This window comes from Bison bison, unplaced genomic scaffold (assembly GCF_000754665.1).
Source record: "Bison bison bison isolate TAMUID 2011002044 unplaced genomic scaffold, Bison_UMD1.0 scf7180017864056, whole genome shotgun sequence".
Taxonomy (NCBI): domain Eukaryota; kingdom Metazoa; phylum Chordata; class Mammalia; order Artiodactyla; family Bovidae; genus Bison; species Bison bison.
In genome coordinates this window covers 3,858,928-3,877,978 of record NW_011494628.1, presented here as the reverse complement: position 1 = coordinate 3,877,978, position 19,051 = coordinate 3,858,928, and the positions used below count along the sequence as shown (strand labels likewise).

The following is a 19,051-nucleotide window of genomic DNA, read 5'->3' as shown; positions in this document are numbered from 1 at the left end:
TTTGAAGAACTACGGAAGATAAGTGATTTACATCCAGGAATCAACACCTTCACACAATTGTGGTAACGAAGAGTTGAGGGAAAAAGAGAATTCAGAGGCTGGGGTGGCTGAATACGCATGGCAGAAATGTGGAAAGGGGAGAGTTACACAGAAAAGTTCAACAGAAATCTGCATAATGCATGCCTTGCATCTTTGGCTAATTAATAAACTGCAAATACATTGAGTATAACTTCACATTGAGCATTTCTTCATAGAGAAAAAAGCCGATAACAAAATACAACTAGGGAAAGACCTGCTGGAAACTAAGCTGAATAATTACCAGAGCTCACATAGGGCTGGAAGACAATGAGTCCTGGTGACTCAGGATAGACTTCAATGATCTCTGGAGCATTTAATCTCTGGGACACACTTTTTACTTCCCTTTTTTCCCCCCTACAAATTAGAACAGTCTTAGCTCTCCCAAACCTCACTTTCCCAGTTCTTCTATTACAATATCAATATCCCTCCTAACATGAAGCCACCAGGACTAAGACTTCCAGATGGGGCCTGATTAGTATCACTTGCTCCCATAAAAAGGGCAACCATCATTCCTCTTAATCTGAACAGTTTCCCAGGTTTAGGTTTTTCAGTGAGTGTGTAGCTGTGTCTTCGCCAATTAAACACTTCCTGATTACTTAGCACCAACTGCTACAAAAGCAGATCCTCCCAATATTCTTATATAGAGCTTGTCATTGACTTTTGTCAAGCAAACCCTTTGTTCCATGAACCAGATTTCTGAATAAAGAATGTTCCAAAGGATAGGACCAATAATATAACAGCACACTTGTTCAAAGAATAATTTCAACAGTAATATACCTTTGCTTCAGAACTATATGATGGATATTCTTTAAGACTCTCAAGTATTAATGAAAAGATCTTTATTTCTTAATAGTCAACCTTATACCAAATCTGAATCACTGAATTAAAAGCTGGATTTCTACAGTTTTAACAGATGGTTCATGCAATTTTCTCCATACCCATGCTATTATAATTCAAAATTAATTCCTATATATGCTGCAAAAATATAATTCTTGGTTGAGGGAAAATATGATTAAAGATAATGACTTGCCAAGCAAAAATTTATGTACCTGTGGCTAAAAATGGTTATCTGGAGGTAAGAAAACAAACCCTGATTTTTTAGGTAAATTTCCTTCAGCAGGGGAGAGAGTGGATGGAAATGGGAGGATCAATACTGCATACTTGGAAAACATACTTTTAAAGTAAATTAAAATCATGTTCCTAGACTCTACAGTTTTCAGTTGTATCCTTTCAATACACTTCAATAGTACAGGAGCAGTTATTTAACTCAGAGAATAATGATTAATAATTCAGAAGAATTACTACCTTCCCCCTTCCAAAAAGAAAAAAAACACACAAATAACAATTAAGCAATGTTAGTTTATTTTATCTGTAGCTCTTCCAATATAAACTGAACATAAATGATGATATTGAGAAATATTAGGAAGAATTACTGAGAGATGTCAGAATATCATGCCTTCCAATCCATCCTCCATGAACTTCTTATAAAGTGCCATAAATTTGGCCACAAACGCTTCCAAGTGATAAATGGCTTTGCTACCCAGTTGTAGACGATGTTCATAGTAAGCTGCCATCTGGGCCACTTCTCCTTTCAGTTGTCCATCACAATTATGTAAAAGTTCTGAGAGAAGGCCCTAAAGAAAGATAAATAGCAATTTTAAAAATAATTAAAAAAATATTAGCTAAATACGCTTTACTTTTCTCATTCAAAAAGGAAGTGAAACTTAAATACTGATATGTTCTCCTTTTTATTTTTGATGGACCAGCAGACTTCATCCAAAAGAACATACTATTCTAGAGTAAAAATGTGATAGTTATCTATCATATTTCAACCTCAAATACTTAAATCTACAAGGGTGCAAAGATTTAAGTACAAAGATGCTTACTGTAACATTATTAATTATAATAATCTGTAGACAACCTGAAGTCTAACACTTCAGGTTGTAACACAGGGGTTATATCAAAAAAACTGGTATAGTCATACAATGAAATCCCAGTCATGTACCAAAAAGAATGAGGTAAATCTGTCATGAAACAGCATCCATACTACACTGCTGAATTTAAAAAGCATAGTAGTGTAAAAGACACTAAAGCTTTGTGAAACATACATTGCTGCGTCGCTTCAGTCGTGTCCGACTCTGTGCGACCCCATGGACTGCAGCCTACCAGGCTTCTCCATCCACGGGATTTTCTGGGCAACAGTACTGGAGTGGGGTGCCACTGCCTTCTCCGTGAAACATACATATATGGACTCAATTCAGTGTGACTTGAAAAGAGGTCTTATGAAAACAGAAGGGGGAATCTTCACTTTTGAATTTTTTCATGTAATTTTAATAAATACAAAGAAATAAAAAGTCTTGTATTGCCTAAGAGGTAATAGTCAATTTACAATATCTTTCTAGCTAGAGAGTTGATTAGGTTTAGACCAGACCTAAAGTCGTCCCTCACAAATCACTACCACCTTCTTTAACCTCAATTTTCAAGTGCACTGAGGCTTGCTGTCTAAAATATTAATACTATTCCCTGACTACTTGCATGGATCCACCTTTCAATCCTTCAAGTTTCAGATTAAACATACCTTCCACAGAAGCCATCACTGATCTTCCATAACTCAGCCCTCCATTTTTATCATTTTACCTGGTCACTGCCTTTATAATACTTAGACCATTCTGAAATCCTCTTGCTTCTTGTTTCCCATTCCATTTCACCAAAATGTAACTTCTCTGAAGGAGGCCCACCCTTGTTTTCTTCACACACTCCTAACGGTGACTGGCACACCTTACAAGCTCCATACAATTTGGACTGAGTATCTGCTGAACTAATGAGCTGGACAGAAAGAACTGACAATATATCTTTGTGCAGCAAAAGCCATGATACCACATAATCAAACCAGATTGTATGGTTATAGACAGTACAAGATTTGAAATCAGAATACCTTCATTATTATTTCAGGAGGAATACAGTGAGTTAGAAGCTCATACAGTCTTCCACGAACTTCAAGGAGCCTGAACAAAACAAAACAATACTTTGTAATGAAAACAGGAGATCATTTTTCTAAGTACCTACTGTGCCATCTTACTTTAAGAATTATACATCCCAATACAAACATTTTCTTCAATGGCTTATCATATTTAAGATACATATATGGGAGCTTTTCCTAACTTTAGTTCATTTTTCTAAAATAAAATTATAGAACTGCCTTAAAGTCAGACAACATTTATATTCATTTACATATATAGACACACACCCACACAGTATTTATATATATATACACTGAAAATACAGAAGACTTCACGCATAGTAAGGGTTGAGCTTATTCACACCACGAATTTTAATATACTTTAATGATACATCAAGTAATATTTTTCTTTCCTTCTCCAGATAGATGATACATAGGAAATGAGAAAATGGTTATGAAAATATTAAATAATCAGTCAATTACTGAAGAAAAGAAAATATAACCATGAATATAACATAATGTTATCATCTCAACTGCAAAGTAAAAAAAAAAATTATGGCAGAGAAACAAAGCTGTTTTGTCATAGAAAGGGCAGTACAAGAGGGTACAGGTGGGCACAAACCCAGGCTGGCTAAGTGAATATGGCCATTTGTTGGAGGGCTCTGTAAGATCATAATTCTAGGCCCTTCTCATAATACTTTCAGGAAGAAAAAGGGTTAATGAGGGAAATACACATGTAACATATTAAAACAGCAAGAAGAAAAGTGACAAATTATATTTACAAAAGTAACTTAATCTTTCTAAATATACTTACCTACCCCTAAAGAAAAAATAATTGTTCTGAATCTTTACCAAAATAAGACCACATTATGTTCTATATTTCAGATCAAGCAGGGAAGTGATTTTTAAAAGATTTCTTCAAAGCAGAAGTTAAGACCCCCTTCCTGAGATTCTAGGAGTATGAAGTTGTACCACAATAAAACTAAGTAAAGTAAAAAAAAGACTAGCATTTTTCGAGCAACTGCTATGCACAAGACACTATGACAATAATTTAACTCAGTCACCATATCAGCTATGGTGAGGCATTATCTCCATTTTTTTTTTTTAAAGAAAAAACTAAGGCCCGGATGGTTTAAATAACCTGACAAAGTTGACCATAGCAGAGCCATGATTTAAGCACAAATCTGTCTTAGCCCATACCCTTCCAGTGTCTGCCAAAGCATCTATTTAATCTCTTATCTGTATGAGGTTCACTGCAGTACACTATTTCTCACAAACACAAGTCTCTTTCACTGAAGAGAACATGAAGTTCAGAGAGGTTAAGCTTCCAGCAAAACTTACATAGTTGAAGCAGCATTACCTCAAGTCTGATTCCAAAGGCCTTAATGTCTCTTGGACATGACAGTATATACCCCAAATAAAATCTGATTCTTAACGTATAAATGACAGATGATATGAAATTATTTTAATAATGCATATAGCTTATTTCTAAAAAGCTGATTCACAATATATTTACGTATAAAACTGTACTCTAACAATACTGTGTGCATCTCACACATGTTCTCATGCTTCTCTTAGTCTGAGTTCATTTCTAATATGATTTCATTTCTAAAACATTAATATATTCATTATTAAGCCGGTGTCATTATCTCTTGGAGGTTACAAGTGATAATGAGTACAAATTATTCTATCAGAGAAACATGGTATTCTAGAACTGCCTCTGCCTCTTACTAACCAAATGTCCCTGAAAAAAAGCAACAATCTTGCTAAGAATCAGTTTTCTATCTGTAAGATGGTAATAATGCATTCCTCATAGGACTGTTATTTGAATTAAATGAAATAGTGTAAATGTCAGCATAATAATTGCTCATCAGATATAAGCTGCTAGTCACATGAGAAAGGTGGAGCAGAGAACCTGCCTGCAAAGGCAGGAGATGCAAGAGATGCAGGTTCAGATCCCTGGGTCAGGAAGATCCCCTGGAGAAGGAAATGGCAACTCACTCCATTATTCTTGCCTAGAAAATTCCACGGACAGAGAAGCTTGCGGGGCTACAGTCTACGGGGTCAAAAAAAGTTGGACACTCTGAGCACATATCACAGACACATATCACATTAGAAAATAAGAAATTTCCTAACATGTATCAAAAAAAGAATCAAGACCATAAATATTACAGCTAGACTACAGGGTCAAAAATCAGGAGTCATTGGTACTGTGCGGACCAATGTTCAAAATGACACTGGCCATCCTAGTATTTCTGGACAGCTTCAAGGCTTTCGGAAATTAAGAGGAATATTTTGTTTTAAAGACACAATGCCATCAAATCCCAAATCTGTTAATCTAAATAGGGAACAGCAGCACTTCTTCCTGGACAAATTCATTTATGAGCTGTCAAAATTTGTTTGGAAACTGGAGGAACGGGCAGCAGCAGCAGAATTAAGAAAAGTAATAATCAACTTAAGTCTTAAAAATACATTTAATAATGTCAAATATTGCAACATCTGTACCTAAATCTCCTTAAGAGTGGGAAAGTTCAACTATTATCATCAATTTTTCTTCTTTAAAATCAGAACAAAAACAAGAAAAGTCACCTTTGGTGTGGAAATATTTTATGAAAGTAAAAAGCTCCTGAGACATGCTTCATTTGAATTTTATTTCCTTAAAACTTGAGATTTCTTCACTACCTGACAGTATTTACAAAATGGAATGCACACTTTATCCTAAAGTCAAGGTTTCTTTTCTCAAGAATCTACTTAAAACATCTGGCACTTTTCGAAAACTATTTCTTCAACTAAAATAGATGAAGAGGAATTCAATGCAAACTTTGATAAAATATCAAGTACCGATTTTCTATGACCATTCACCTCCTCTAATCTATTACGGTTGTCCAACAGTACATATTGCAATTTCCTTTGGAGAATTTCTTATAAAAATAACAATTCTCAGATATACCACCCAAGAGGAGAAACACAGTATATTCCTTCTCCCAATTATGTTCACGTAAACCAAGGAAGCTTACATTTCAGTGGCTGCACTCAATCTAGTCTGTTTCCTAAAATAATCAATAACCCTCTCTAAAGTCCAAAGATGGGTTTCTCATTTCAGACAGGCAAAAAAAGTAGGAGACTGTGTCTCAGTGAGCTTACACAACCTTCACCAGACTTTCCAAAAGTACCAAGCCTTAAGACTGTCACTCTTGATTTGGAGAAGAGCCAATTGCCCTCCTCAATCAAAGTCATAACAAATCCAACCAGCTATGGTTGAAGTACTTTCAGTGTGGTCTACTACTGAATAAGAGACCCAAGAAGCAAACAGAAACATCTGTGCAGCAGATATGCACAAAATACTTCCTACATACTGACGGCACATACACAGTATTATTCTTAATGGAGCCTATCATCACACATGAGCTCGGAGTCTTCTAGTTCTCAAACCACTATCACACAATCTCTCTTCATTATACAAATGAAAAAGCTGAAGCTCTAAGTTTATAAAGTTACCTGCTTAAGGACACTTAGCTAAAAATTAGAAGAACTTGGAAGTCTACACACAGTCTAGTGTCTTTCTATAACACATCAATTACAAAGTTATACAGTGTTATCTTCAATATTAGAAAGCTAGACACATCATGCTATGCATTAATATTAAATCATCCAAGATTCTGAGGGGGAAAAAAAATCTTAAACTTCCAAAATTTGTTTCAATTTATGTGTAAGTTCCATACTTGCATGCCAGTAGCTTCTTAAAAGCCATGATATCATACACCAACTATTCTGAACCATTAAATGTCTAAAACTCTACTTTTTCTTTAGAAGTATAGTATTTTATAATTTAAATTTAATTATAATGCTACATGGCATGGTATCAGTATAAAACAGCTAATCTACAACTTAGAATATCTGTACTGTCTCAATGATCAAACTTTTATGGTGATCTTTTATAGCGGTTACCTCTGTGGAGTTTGTTGACTGACAATAGCATTGGCAGTCTCCCTCAGATACACCTCCCAATCTGTTTCAGGGATTTCTTGATCTGCAGTAAAAGGATATCTACATGACAAAAAGAGAACACAATAAATTAAACGAAAGTGGTTTATATCACAACATGATTCCTGTAGTAACTGACCCCTTTTACTCACTGTTGCACTCTGCAGGCTTCACACATAAGCAGAGCTTTTCTGAGATTTCTGCAGGACTTCTCGGCAAGTCTATGAGCCAGTTGTGGAGGAAGATTTAGACCCTCCTTCTTACACACAGTAGATAACACGTGGCAAATCTACAAATAAAATAATAAAGTAACAAAAATGAGCAATCTGCCAAACTGCATGCTGAGACAATTTCTGTTAAGAATATTGTTACAGAACCCCAACCTTTCTTTTTTTGGTCACTGCTGCTATTGCTAAGTCACTTCAGTCGTGTCCAACTCTGTGCGACCCCATAGACAGCAGCCCACCAGGCTCCCCCGTCCCTGGGATTCTCCAGGCAAGAACACTGGAGTGGGTTGCCATTTCCTTTTTGGTCACTACCCTACCCTAATCCACTGTTCCTTCAGCAGGAAGCCAGGGGTCTAACCTAGCTATCAGGTACAGTCAGCAACTAGATGGGCACCTGGAGAAAGATCTGGTCCCACTTCCATACCTGCCAGCCTCCTCAAGGCAGCAGGGAGTTGGAGACAAAGGGCCACAGGTTGGTGGCAAAAACACTGCTCACAAGGCTGCCAAGTTGAGCTGTACAAGCCTAACTGGACACAACTCAGGCACCAAGACGTGAATGGTACTCATGGGAGAGACATAACCTGGTGGTCCTGCTGCTTTATAAACATTTTAAACTCTAAAACTCTCAAAATCTTTACAAGTGAAACTCACAATACAATGTCACTTATTATCCCTACTTTGCATAAAATCACCCCAAACCTATTAACAGCAGAAACTTGCTTATTGTGAGAAACTGGCATTTTTACTGATAGCTGTTAAGAATGGTATGACTGAAGCAACTTAGCCATAGCAGCAGCATTAAGAATGATAAAGGAAAAAAAAAAATACACTTTATGTTGATTCAAACTAACTTTGGTCTCTGAACTAGGGACTAGGAATTCCCAAATCATCTTCTTGAAAAATCTATTTCCTAAATATTCAAGTCTCCTCTATAAGCCAGTTAAGTCAGGTTGAGGTAGAAGCCACTAAATAACTAGCTTTCCCTTAGTTTTATAAAATCCACAATTACTACCTATTTAAAGAAAAAGATGATTTAAAGAAAAGAACATTTTCTATATACTGATATCTAGTATTTACTACTATAATGGTTTGAGTTAGCACCTAGGCCATAGCTATTTCTGAATTGCTGACATAGTTCACTACGTTTTTACAAGAACAAACATAATAGGGATGTACACACAGTATGCATGGAATCTGAACTGAATTCTTCTGAAAAATTTAACTTGACTTACATCTTCAATGCTGGGAGCAGGCACACGAACTGCAAGGCACCTACTACGAATAGGTGGTATCACTTTAGACGTAGAATTGCAACACAAGATCAATCTGCAGGTGGACATATACTTTTCCATGGTTCTGCGCAAGGCATGTTGAGCATCTTTAGTGAGTTTGTCAACTTCCGTCAATAACACAACTGAGTGAAGGAGAAACAAAACAAACTTTTGAGTATTTATCTTTCTCATTATTCAGAGTGAAATCCTAAATAGTAAGCCTAATATACTACTTTTCCCTTTGGAGAAGACATACAAAAGTTATAGGTATGGTAGAATTTATTTTTATTAAAAAAAAATTCTAGCTTACTTCAATCTGTATAATAGGCTCTAGTTTCATCCACCTCATTAGAACTGATTCAAATGTATTCTTTTTAATGGCTGAGTAATACTCCATTGTGTATATGTACCACAGCTTTCTTATCCATTCATCTGCTGATGGACATCTAGGTTGCTTCCATGTCCTGGCTATTATAAACAGTGCTGCGATGAACATTGGGGTACATGTGTCTCTTTCAATTCTGGTTTCCTCAGTATGTATACCCAGCAGTGGGATTGCTGGGTCGTATGGCAGCTCTATTTCCAGTTTTTTAAGGAACCTCCACACTGTTCTCCATAGTGGCTGTACTAGTTTGCATTCCCACCAACAGTGTAAGAGGGTTCCCTTTTCTCCACACCCTCTCCAGCATTTATTGCTTGTAGACTTTTGGATAGCAGCCATTCTGACTGGCGTGAAATGGTACTTCATTGTGGCTTTGATTTGCATTTCTCTGATAATGAGTGATGTTGAGCATCTTTTCATGTGTTTGTTAGCCATCTGTATGTCTTCTTTGGAGAAATGTCTGTTTAGTTCTTTGGCCCATTTTTTGATTGGGTTGTTAATTTTTCTGGAATTGAGTTGCAGGAGTTGCTTGTATATTTTTGAGATTAATTCTTTGTCAGTTGCTTCATTTGCTATTATTTTCTCCCATTCTGAAGGCTGTCTTTTCACCTTGCTTATAGTTTGCTTTGTTGTGCAGAAGCTTTTAATTTTAATTAGGTCCCATTTATTTTTGCTTTTATTTCCAATATTCTGGGAGGTGGGTCATGGAGGATCCTGCTGTGATTTATGTCAGAGAGTCTTTTGCCTATGTTCTCCTCTAGGAGTTTTATAGTTTCTGGTCTTACGTTTAGATCTTTAATCCATTTTGAGTTTATTTTTGTGTATGGTGTTAGAAAGTGTTCTGGTTTCATTCTTTTACAAGTGTTTGACCAGTTTTTCCAGCACTGCTTGTTATAGAGATTGTCTTTTCTCCATTGTATATTCTTGCCTCCTTTGTCAAAGATATGGTGTTCATAGGTGCATGGATTTACCTCTGGGCTTTCTATTCTGTTCCACTGATCTATATTTCTGTCTTTGTGCCAGTACCATACTGTCTTGATGACTGTGGCTTTGTAGTAGAGCCTGAAGTCAGGCAGGTTGATTTCTCTAGTTCCATTCTTCTTTCTCAAGATTGCTTTGGTTATTCAAGGTTTTTTGTATTTCCACACAAACTGTGAAATTATTTGTTCTAGCTCTGAGAAAAATACTGTTGGTAGCTTGATAGGGATTGCATTGAATCTATAGATTGCTTTGAGTAGTATACTCATTTTCACTATATTGATTCTTCTGATCCATGAACACGGTGTATTTCTCCATCAATTAGTGTCCTCTTTGATTTCTTTCACCAGTGTTTTATAGTTTTCTATATATAAGTCTTTGTTTCTTTAGGTAGATATATTCCTAAGTATTTTATTCTTTTCATTGCAATGGTGAATGGAATTGTTTCCTTAATTTCTCTATTTTCTCATTATTAGTGTATACAGTGTGAAGTAAACCAGAAAGAAAAACACCAATACGGTATACTAATGCATATATATGGAATTTAGAAAGACGGTAATGATAACCCTGTATGCGAGACAGCAAAGAGACACAGATGTATAGAACAGTCTTTTGGACTCTGTGGGAGAGGGTGAGGGTGGGATGATTTGGGAGAATGACATTAAAACATGTATAATATCATATGTGAAATGAATCGCCAGTCCAGGTTCGATGCATGATACAGGATGCTCGGGGCTGATGCATTGGGATGACCCAGAGGGATGGTATGGGGACGGAGATGGGAGGGGGGTTCAGGATAGGGAACACATGTATACCCGTGGAAGATTCATGTCAATGTATGGCAAAACCAATACAATATTGTAAAGTAATTAGCCTCCAATTAAAATAAATAAATTTATACTAAAAAAAAATCTAAGATCAAACACTAAGATAATGAAGCTAAAGAGGTTATTTTGTTGCAGAATCTACTGTAGTCTTTTTATACTTATATGCAGTAAAAATCACCAAGACAAGGATATAGTGTGCTGCATTTACCCAAAATATTTCACTCAGGTGTGTACTTCTGTAGAAAATCTTAGCATTCTAAGGAATATACTTTGGAAAACACTGTCACAAGAGATGTAGCAAATAAGGGATAAAGATATCTGGTTACTTGTATAATAAGATTCTACCTGGTCATAATCAAGGATTGGCCTTAAAGTGTTTGAGAAATTCAGTATGCAGGGACTGAATCCAGCATTGTATTAAATTACTTCAAGAAGATGACAGTGATAGCAGTACAGCATTTGAATCTCTCCCATAAAAGAACAGATTCCAAGATCCAAGACAACATTTACATTGAAACTAGGTGACAAGCTGTCCCCAAGAACCCTAAATATAAGTAAGTGAGAACAAGAAACTACGTGTGGGAAGAAGTGGCTAGGATCCACCAGTTTTTTGATATCTTCAGAACAGGAGAACCTTAAATCACCCACAAAAGCACACTGAATATATGAACCAATCTGAGAACAGCATCCATAGGGTTCAATTCATGAACAAGAGCTAAGGGACCTTGATGCAATAAGATCTGACAGACCAGTGGACTAAAAATAACAAAATGAAGCTCTCTTCCAAGACAATGATTCCCAATGACAAATTCTGGAAATTGAACACAAACTGAATAGAATAAATAAAAATAAGGAGATCAATCACAATATCTGACAGGATAGCAGTAAAAAAATAATGCAAAACTAAATAATTGCTAGGCAGAAAACAGCACAATATTTTAAAAACTGTAGTGAGGATTACTCCAGAAATACAAAGCAGTTTCATTAGACGATCCAGTAAGATAATAATGAGAACTAAGAAGAAAAATTATAAGACCACAAAAAATATTTGAAAAAAAAATTTTGATTTTGAAATGTACAGATTAAGGAGAAAAGAAATAGGCTGGAATACGTAAGATGATTCACACAACAGTAAAATGAGCAATGAAAAAAAGGTAAAATTATCACATTCACTAAAGAAAAAGTATAGCTTATTTTCTCCACTAAATCTGACAAGGATTAAAAATAATAAATGTTAGACAGAAATGGGCATTCCTAAATACTGCTGGCAGTAGCACAAATCTATATCTTTTTTCAAATGAAGATTTTGGCAAAATATGTCAAAAACATTAAATATTGGCATATATATCAGAAAATTTGTTGTAAAAATATATGGTGTTATGCACAAAACACTGGAAATGTTAACAGTAATGGTCTCTGGATGGTGGGATTATAGCTGATTTGAATTTTCTTTTGTTTAGCAATATATTTAATAATGAACATATAACTTTGTTCAAAGAATCATTATTTGTAAATCATGTAATTCCCTTTTAAAATTCTTTTTCCATTACTAATCTAAATATTTTATTAATTCTAAAGTAACAAATAGGTGGCACAAACAGTTCTCTTTCTGACACAATTCAACTCCATTAGACTATAAATTCCTGGAGCACAGAGTTTATGTTTCTCTTCTTCACTTCTACATATTTAAAAAAAAAAAAAGGTGGCATAGTGCTTGGCACAGAACAGGTTAATAACATATTTGCTAAATGGTTGGAATTTACATTCCTCATTATATTTTCCTCTTATACCCATTACTTATAATTTAAGTGCCTGCCTCATCCAAAATAAAAAAATTATCACATACCTTTAAAATCTTTTTGAGAGCTTGTTTCAAGTTGCTGTGATTGTGCCACTGTTTTCAACATCTCCTGAATTACTACCCGATCGCTATTTCCAGCATCACTATATAAAATAAAAGTAGTGGTAAATATATACATGCAAATATTTAATAAGTACTAACCCTTACTTGTAAGCTAAGAAAAATCTTGAAGATCTTCAGTGATTAAAATTTTAAGCAAACTGAGTGACACTACATTCACAAAACTTTAAAACTGAAGTGTTTTAGGATCACTAATGACTGTGTGGATCACAATGAACTGTGGAAAATTCTGAAAGGGATGGGAATACCAGACCACCATATCTGCCTCTTGAGAAACCTGTATGCAGGTCAGGAAGCACTGTTAGAACTAGACATGGAACAACAGACTGGTTCCAAATAGGAAAAGGAGTATGTCGAGGCTGTATATTGTCACCCTGCTTATTTAACTCTATGCAAAGTACATCATGAGAAACACTGGGCTGGATGAAGCACAAGGTGGAATCAAGATTGCTGGGAGAAATATCAATAACCTCAGATATGCAGATGACACCACCTTTATGGCAGAAAGTGAAGAGGAACTAAAAAGCTTCTTGATGAAAGTAAAAGAGTAGAGTGAAAAAGTTGGCTTAAAGCTCAACATTCAGAAAACGAAGATCATGGCACCCGGTCCCATCACTTCATGGCAAACAGATGGGCAAACAGTGCAAACAGTGGCTGACTTTATTTTTCTGAGCTCCAAAATCACTGCAGGTGGTGACTGAAGCCATGAAATTAAAAGATGTTTGCTCCTTGGAAGAAAAGTTATGACCAACCTAGACAGGATATTAAAAAGCAGAGACATAACTCTGCCAACAAAGGTCTGTCTAGTCTATGGTTTTTCCAGTGGTCATGTTTGGATGTGGGAGTTGGGACTATAAAGAAAGTTGAGCGCCAAAGAATTGATGCTTTTGAACTGTGGTGTTGGAGAAGACTCTTGAGAGTCCCTTGGACTGCAAGGAGATCCAACCAGTCCATCCTAAAGGAGATCAGTCTTGGGTGTTCACTGGAGGGACTGTTGCTGAAGCTGAAACTCCAGTACTTTGGCCACCTGATGAGAGGAGCTGACTCATTTGAAAAGACCCTGATGCTGGGAAAGACTGAGGGCAGGAGGAGAAGGGGATGACAGAGGATGAGACGGTTGGATGGCATCACTGACACAATGGACATGGGTTTGGGTGGACTCTGGAAGTTGGTGATGGACAGGGAGGCCTGGCGTGCTGCGGTTCATGGGGTCGCAAAGTTGGACACGACTGAGCGACTGAACCAAACTGAAACATACTCCTACACTCAACTACAATTTGATTAACATAACTGAAAACACCAAACATGTTCTTAAGTTTCAGTTCAGTTCAGTCACTCAGTCGTGTCCAACTCTTTGTGACCCCATGAATCACAGCACACCAGGCCTCCCTGTCCATCACCAACTCCCAGAGTGTACCCAAACTCATGTCAATTGAGTCAGTGATGCCATCCAACCATCTCATTTTCTGTTGTCCCCTTCTCTTCCTGCCCTCAATCCTTCTCAGCATCAGGGTCTTTTCAAATGAGTCAGCTCTTCACATCAGGTGGCCAAAGTATTGGAGTTTCAGCGTCAACATCAGTCCTTCCAATGAACACCCAGGACTGATCTTTAGGATGGACTGGTTGGATATACTTGCAGTCCAAGGGACTCTCAAGAGTCTTCTCCAACACCACACTTCAAAAGCATCAATTCTTTGGCGCTCAGCCTTCTTTATAGTCCAACTCTCACATCCATACATGACTACTGTAAAAACCACAGCCTTGACTAGATGGACCTTTGTTGACAAAGTAATATCTCTGCTTTTTAATATCCTGTCTAGGTTGGTCATAACTTTAGATCCAAGGAGTAAGCCACTTAAAAAGAGACATAGCTATTAACAGTACCAAATACTTTGACACTTCTGTATCCACTATAGTTAATACCTGCTGCTGCTGCTGCTAAGTCGCTTCAGTCGTGTCTGACTCTGTGGGACCCCATAGACGGCAGCCCACTAGGCTCCGCCGTCCCTGGGATTCTCCAGGCAAGAATACTGGAGTGGGTTGCCATTTCCTTCTCCAATGCACCAAAGTGAAAAGTGAAAGTGAAGTCGTTCAGTCGTGTCCGACTCTTAGAGACCCCATGGACTGCAGCCTACCAGGCTCCTCCATCCATGGAATTTTCCAGGCAAGAGTACTGGAGTGGGGTGCCATTGCCTTCTCCCAGTTAATACCTAGTCACAGCTAATTTCTTAGTTACCTATAACTACTCAAAATATAAAAATAACTTGTTAAAACAAATTTGATCTGTGTTCTTCTTCTCCATCCCCAAACTAGCAAAGGTGTGTGAGAGAACAAGCCTAGACAAGTTGTTCCCAGTATCAGCAGAGTCGATTCAAGGTCTTAGAAAGGGGATGAGATAAGCAAATGAAGTTCAGGATACAAAACAGAACTCTGTAAGCTGTTGATTTATAGGCATTACCAATCATTTATACCAATATCATTGCTTTAGCACTTAAGCCCTGTACCTCACAAACCAAAATAAGTCACCTGGTTATTTAGGTTGAATGTCAATTCCAAACACCTGAAAAACAAAGAGCTTAATCTCCAATTGACTATTCATGCTACAGAAGAACTATTAATCAGAAAAAGAGGGCAAAGAAATCAGCTTTAGTTTATTTTCTTAAACAGCCATCATGTCCTTCTCAATATTATTAGATCAATATACCCTCTAATCCAAAAACTGAAAGAAAATGGAAAGAATGAACGAGTAACCCAAATTCACTTTATAAAATATTTTCTCAGGCATTTACAAACTTTTTAGACATACTTTGCTCACCAGTTCTGAATAAGTCAATATAACAAAAATTTACTGACTATTCAAAGTACTTTGTGTAACACACAGAGCTTTATAGAGCAAGAACTTAATTATTAAAAATTTTTGACTTGGGGGAGGGGTCTCAGAGAGAAGGGAAAGTGGAAAGGTTCTAGGCTCCCTGTTTCACACAGGGCAGCTTCATTTTCATTTGTTTTATATTTTGTCTCTCTATACGGAGATCAGCCCTGGGATTTCTTTGGAAAGAATGATGCTAAAGCTGAAACTCCAGTACTTTGGCCACCTCATGTGAAGAGTTGACTCATTGGAAAAGACTCTGATGCTGGGAGGGATTGGGGGCAAGAGGAGAAGGGGACGACAGAGGATGAGATGGCTGGATGGCATCACTGACTTGATGGACGTGAGTCTGAGTAAACTCCAGGAGTTGGTGATGGACAGGGAGGCCTGGTGTGCTGGGATTCATGGGGTCGCAAAGAGTGGGACATGACCGAGCGACTGATCTGATCTGATCTGATACATGATTTTATAATAAAAAACCATTCTACTCTTTAAAAGAAGAAGTCTGAACACCACTATTCTAAAAATGCTTATTTCTATGTAGTATCCACTTACCTAGGATTAACTTCAAGGTGGTAATTGCTTGCAATAGTGCTAATTTCAATTTTCTTTTTCGATGGAGTCTGTGGACAAAGAAAATAGTTATTTTTTTAATGTTTATTGGCTATTTCTCCTATTATCTGTATTTCATTGTTTTTTTTAATTATATAAACAATTTATGCTTATTAAAGAAATAAAACTTTAGATAATCACCACTAATGTTAGCCCCATTCTTAATGTGCAGGTAAACATGTTTTTATATACACTAGGTCATATCACACATCTTGTTTTTCGTGGATCACTTTTTTCCTTTACCTCCAGAAACCTCCAAACTATCCCCAGCTAACAGCAGATCATCATAAACAATCTGCATATGCCCTTTCACAGCCTGTTCCATGCTAATACACAAAAATAAACACATACTATTAATAACACATTATTGAATAGTGTCTGTGTTTCTCATAAGAAATTGTTTTTAAAGGAGGTAATCATATATATTTCTGTTTCAAACTAAAATGCTTACTGTGATGGTCTGATGTTCAATTCTCAATTTTTCCACTCCAACACCATAAAGTTCACGTAGAATACACATAATTCTTGTCTTTTTTCCAGCACCTGATGGTCCATACACTAACAGATGAGGAAAGTCACCACATTGTACCTGGAATAAAAAGGATAAGGCATTTTCCCTAGAGAAGCCACTGCTCCTACATGTAGAAACTACTTTCTATGTATGAAATATTTTGTCTCTAGGAAAGTTCAAAAACACGTGTGTGTGAATGAACATAGAGACAGACATATCTTTAACTATGAAATCGATTATTCCCCTGGAATTAATGCTGTATAGGCTGGATGGCATCACCGACTCAATGGACATGAGTTTGGGTAAACTCCGGGAGTTGGTGATAGACACGGAGGCCTGGCATGATGCAATTCATGGGGTCGCAAAGAGTCAGACACGACTGAGTGACTGAACTGAACTTATATATCTAGCACAGTACATGTAAGATACAACACTATATGCTAGAAAGCAAGAAATCCCAAACCTGGCTGACTATCAGATGTGCTTAAAAATACTTATAATAAAAGACTGATTAATTCCAGGACTCCATTCACAAGATTAAGATTCAATAACTGAGACTGTGATGACTGCCATAGTTTGCACTTCTACAAAGAGTCCCTTGGATGAGAAATGAGTGCATTTGGTTTTATTTGGAAGGTAAAGGAAAACTTTGTAGGGGAGAAGGAAAGTAAAGTGGGGAAAAGAAGGTAGCCAACAAGTGTTTTCAACTTAAAAACCACTCTGGACATCTGGAGCTTGATCCTGCTGGGGATACACCTGAAGCCAGTGTGAAAATACATTACAGTATTAAACCACCCAAGGCATGGGGAAGCTGCAGTATGATACATTACCTCTCCTCAAACCTTTGCTAGTTTGGGAAAGAAAATGGGGGATAAGGTGTTAATTCCCTGGCATTTCAAATCTGCTTAGTGGTGTCAGCAAGAAAAAGCCTCCAGCAAGTGCAGATGCAGGGAGCTGGAAGTCAGGTCGGTGTAATCTCACAAGTTAAGAGCAAAAGAATGGAGTAGGATGCTGACAGTTCTGTATTACAGAACTACACTATGTGTTTTAAATATGTTCACAGGTGATTCTGATGCTCAAGTCAGGCCTGGGGGTCAGTGCTGTGAAGGTTATAAAGATGACAAGACACAGACCTTAACCTTCTGAAAAGCATAAAATCTTGTGGAGTGTAATTTTATAAATAACCATTTAAAAATAAAGAAGTATCAACAGAAGTGCTGTTAAGTAAACTTTAATACTTTACAAACTTATCTATCGCTGGCACTGAAAGAATAAAGTGTCAAGGAAAGGAACTATTCACGTAATACAGTGCATGGAAAAAGGAGGTGCTCCACAAATACAGCCTTCATTTTTTAAATTTCGGTCCCAGCAAAAATAAAAGTTATGCTGCAAGTGTTTCTGTTTTATTAAGTTGAAGATTAAAACGTAAACAGGTGAATACTTTTGAAAAGCAAATCTATTAACTCAAGACTAACATATTAAATCTCTGTCCAAATATTTATTCCAAACCCTATATAATAAAAAACGGGACAAAGGAAATAAAATATATCCCATGGTTAAGAAAATCAAAGAGGACAGTTCTCAAGGAGACTTTGTTTGCAAGCACAGTCCCCGGCCCCACAGTCTGTCCCCGTCCCTGTTTTACTTTTCTCCACAGCACTTGACACCTTCTAAAGCCGGAGGGCGAAGCTCCGCTCTTGAGGGGCGCGAAACCTCCGAGTGGCGCACCTCCCCTCCCCCGGCTCTTTCCGCCTCGTCCCGCCGACTCACCAGGTTGCGCAGCTGGGCCGCCTGCTCCTTGTGATAGTCCAGCTGTCCCAAGGAGCAGGGCCGGTATTTGTCCACCCAGAGGCTCATTCCAGCCCGAGTTCCCAGGGTCAGACACTCGAATGCCCCGCGCGCGCGCCCCCCTCACAGACCCGCAAACAAGTTTTCCCGCGAGCTTCAAATCTCGCGACATCACTACCGGCGTGTTCGCGTAGCTAGGCACGGAAAGACTACGGAAGCCTAGTTTGGACAAAATTGGTCGCAATGTCGGAACCGCCTATTTATTAATGTTCATTGTTTCATTTAATAATTTATTCTTTGCTCCCACCCTTATCATAGTACAGGAATTATTAAGCAAAACTGGAAAATTGTCTCTGATACTCTAGGAGTCAAATCTGGGTACTTCAGAGACACCACCATTCTGAACTCATTTCATTCGTTCATTCATTCACTCGTTCCTTCCATCGAAACCTACCAACTGTTTACCTTGTGGAGTTCTGTATTTGGCACCAGAATATATCCGGCTTGGGACTTGTCTCACGTGGCAGGGACCAAAACAAGCTCTATTGAGTAAACCGCTAAAATTAAGATGTAATCTTCATTACGTTTCCTGACCTCCATTCCTCAAGATTCTTAATGGATTTAAAGCTAAGGAATCTAAAAGG

The 19,051-nt window shown here is 37.4% G+C and overlaps 1 protein-coding gene across 1 annotated transcript; it reads right to left on the bottom strand.

The window, feature by feature from the left end:
- Nucleotides 1-1,421: 1,421 nt before the first annotated feature.
- Nucleotides 1,422-18,592, bottom strand: RFC3 (replication factor C (activator 1) 3, 38kDa). Its single transcript, XM_010835937.1, has 9 exons — nucleotides 18,390-18,592; nucleotides 16,560-16,697; nucleotides 16,052-16,119; nucleotides 12,553-12,650; nucleotides 8,481-8,662; nucleotides 7,174-7,310; nucleotides 6,986-7,084; nucleotides 3,014-3,083; nucleotides 1,422-1,712 (listed from the first exon to the last, which is right to left on the bottom strand). Exons 1-9 carry the CDS (start codon nucleotides 18,474-18,476, stop codon nucleotides 1,521-1,523), a joined length of 1,071 nt encoding a protein of 356 aa, XP_010834239.1. The 5' UTR covers nucleotides 18,477-18,592; the 3' UTR covers nucleotides 1,422-1,520.
- Between the last annotated feature and the right edge of the window lie 459 nt (nucleotides 18,593-19,051).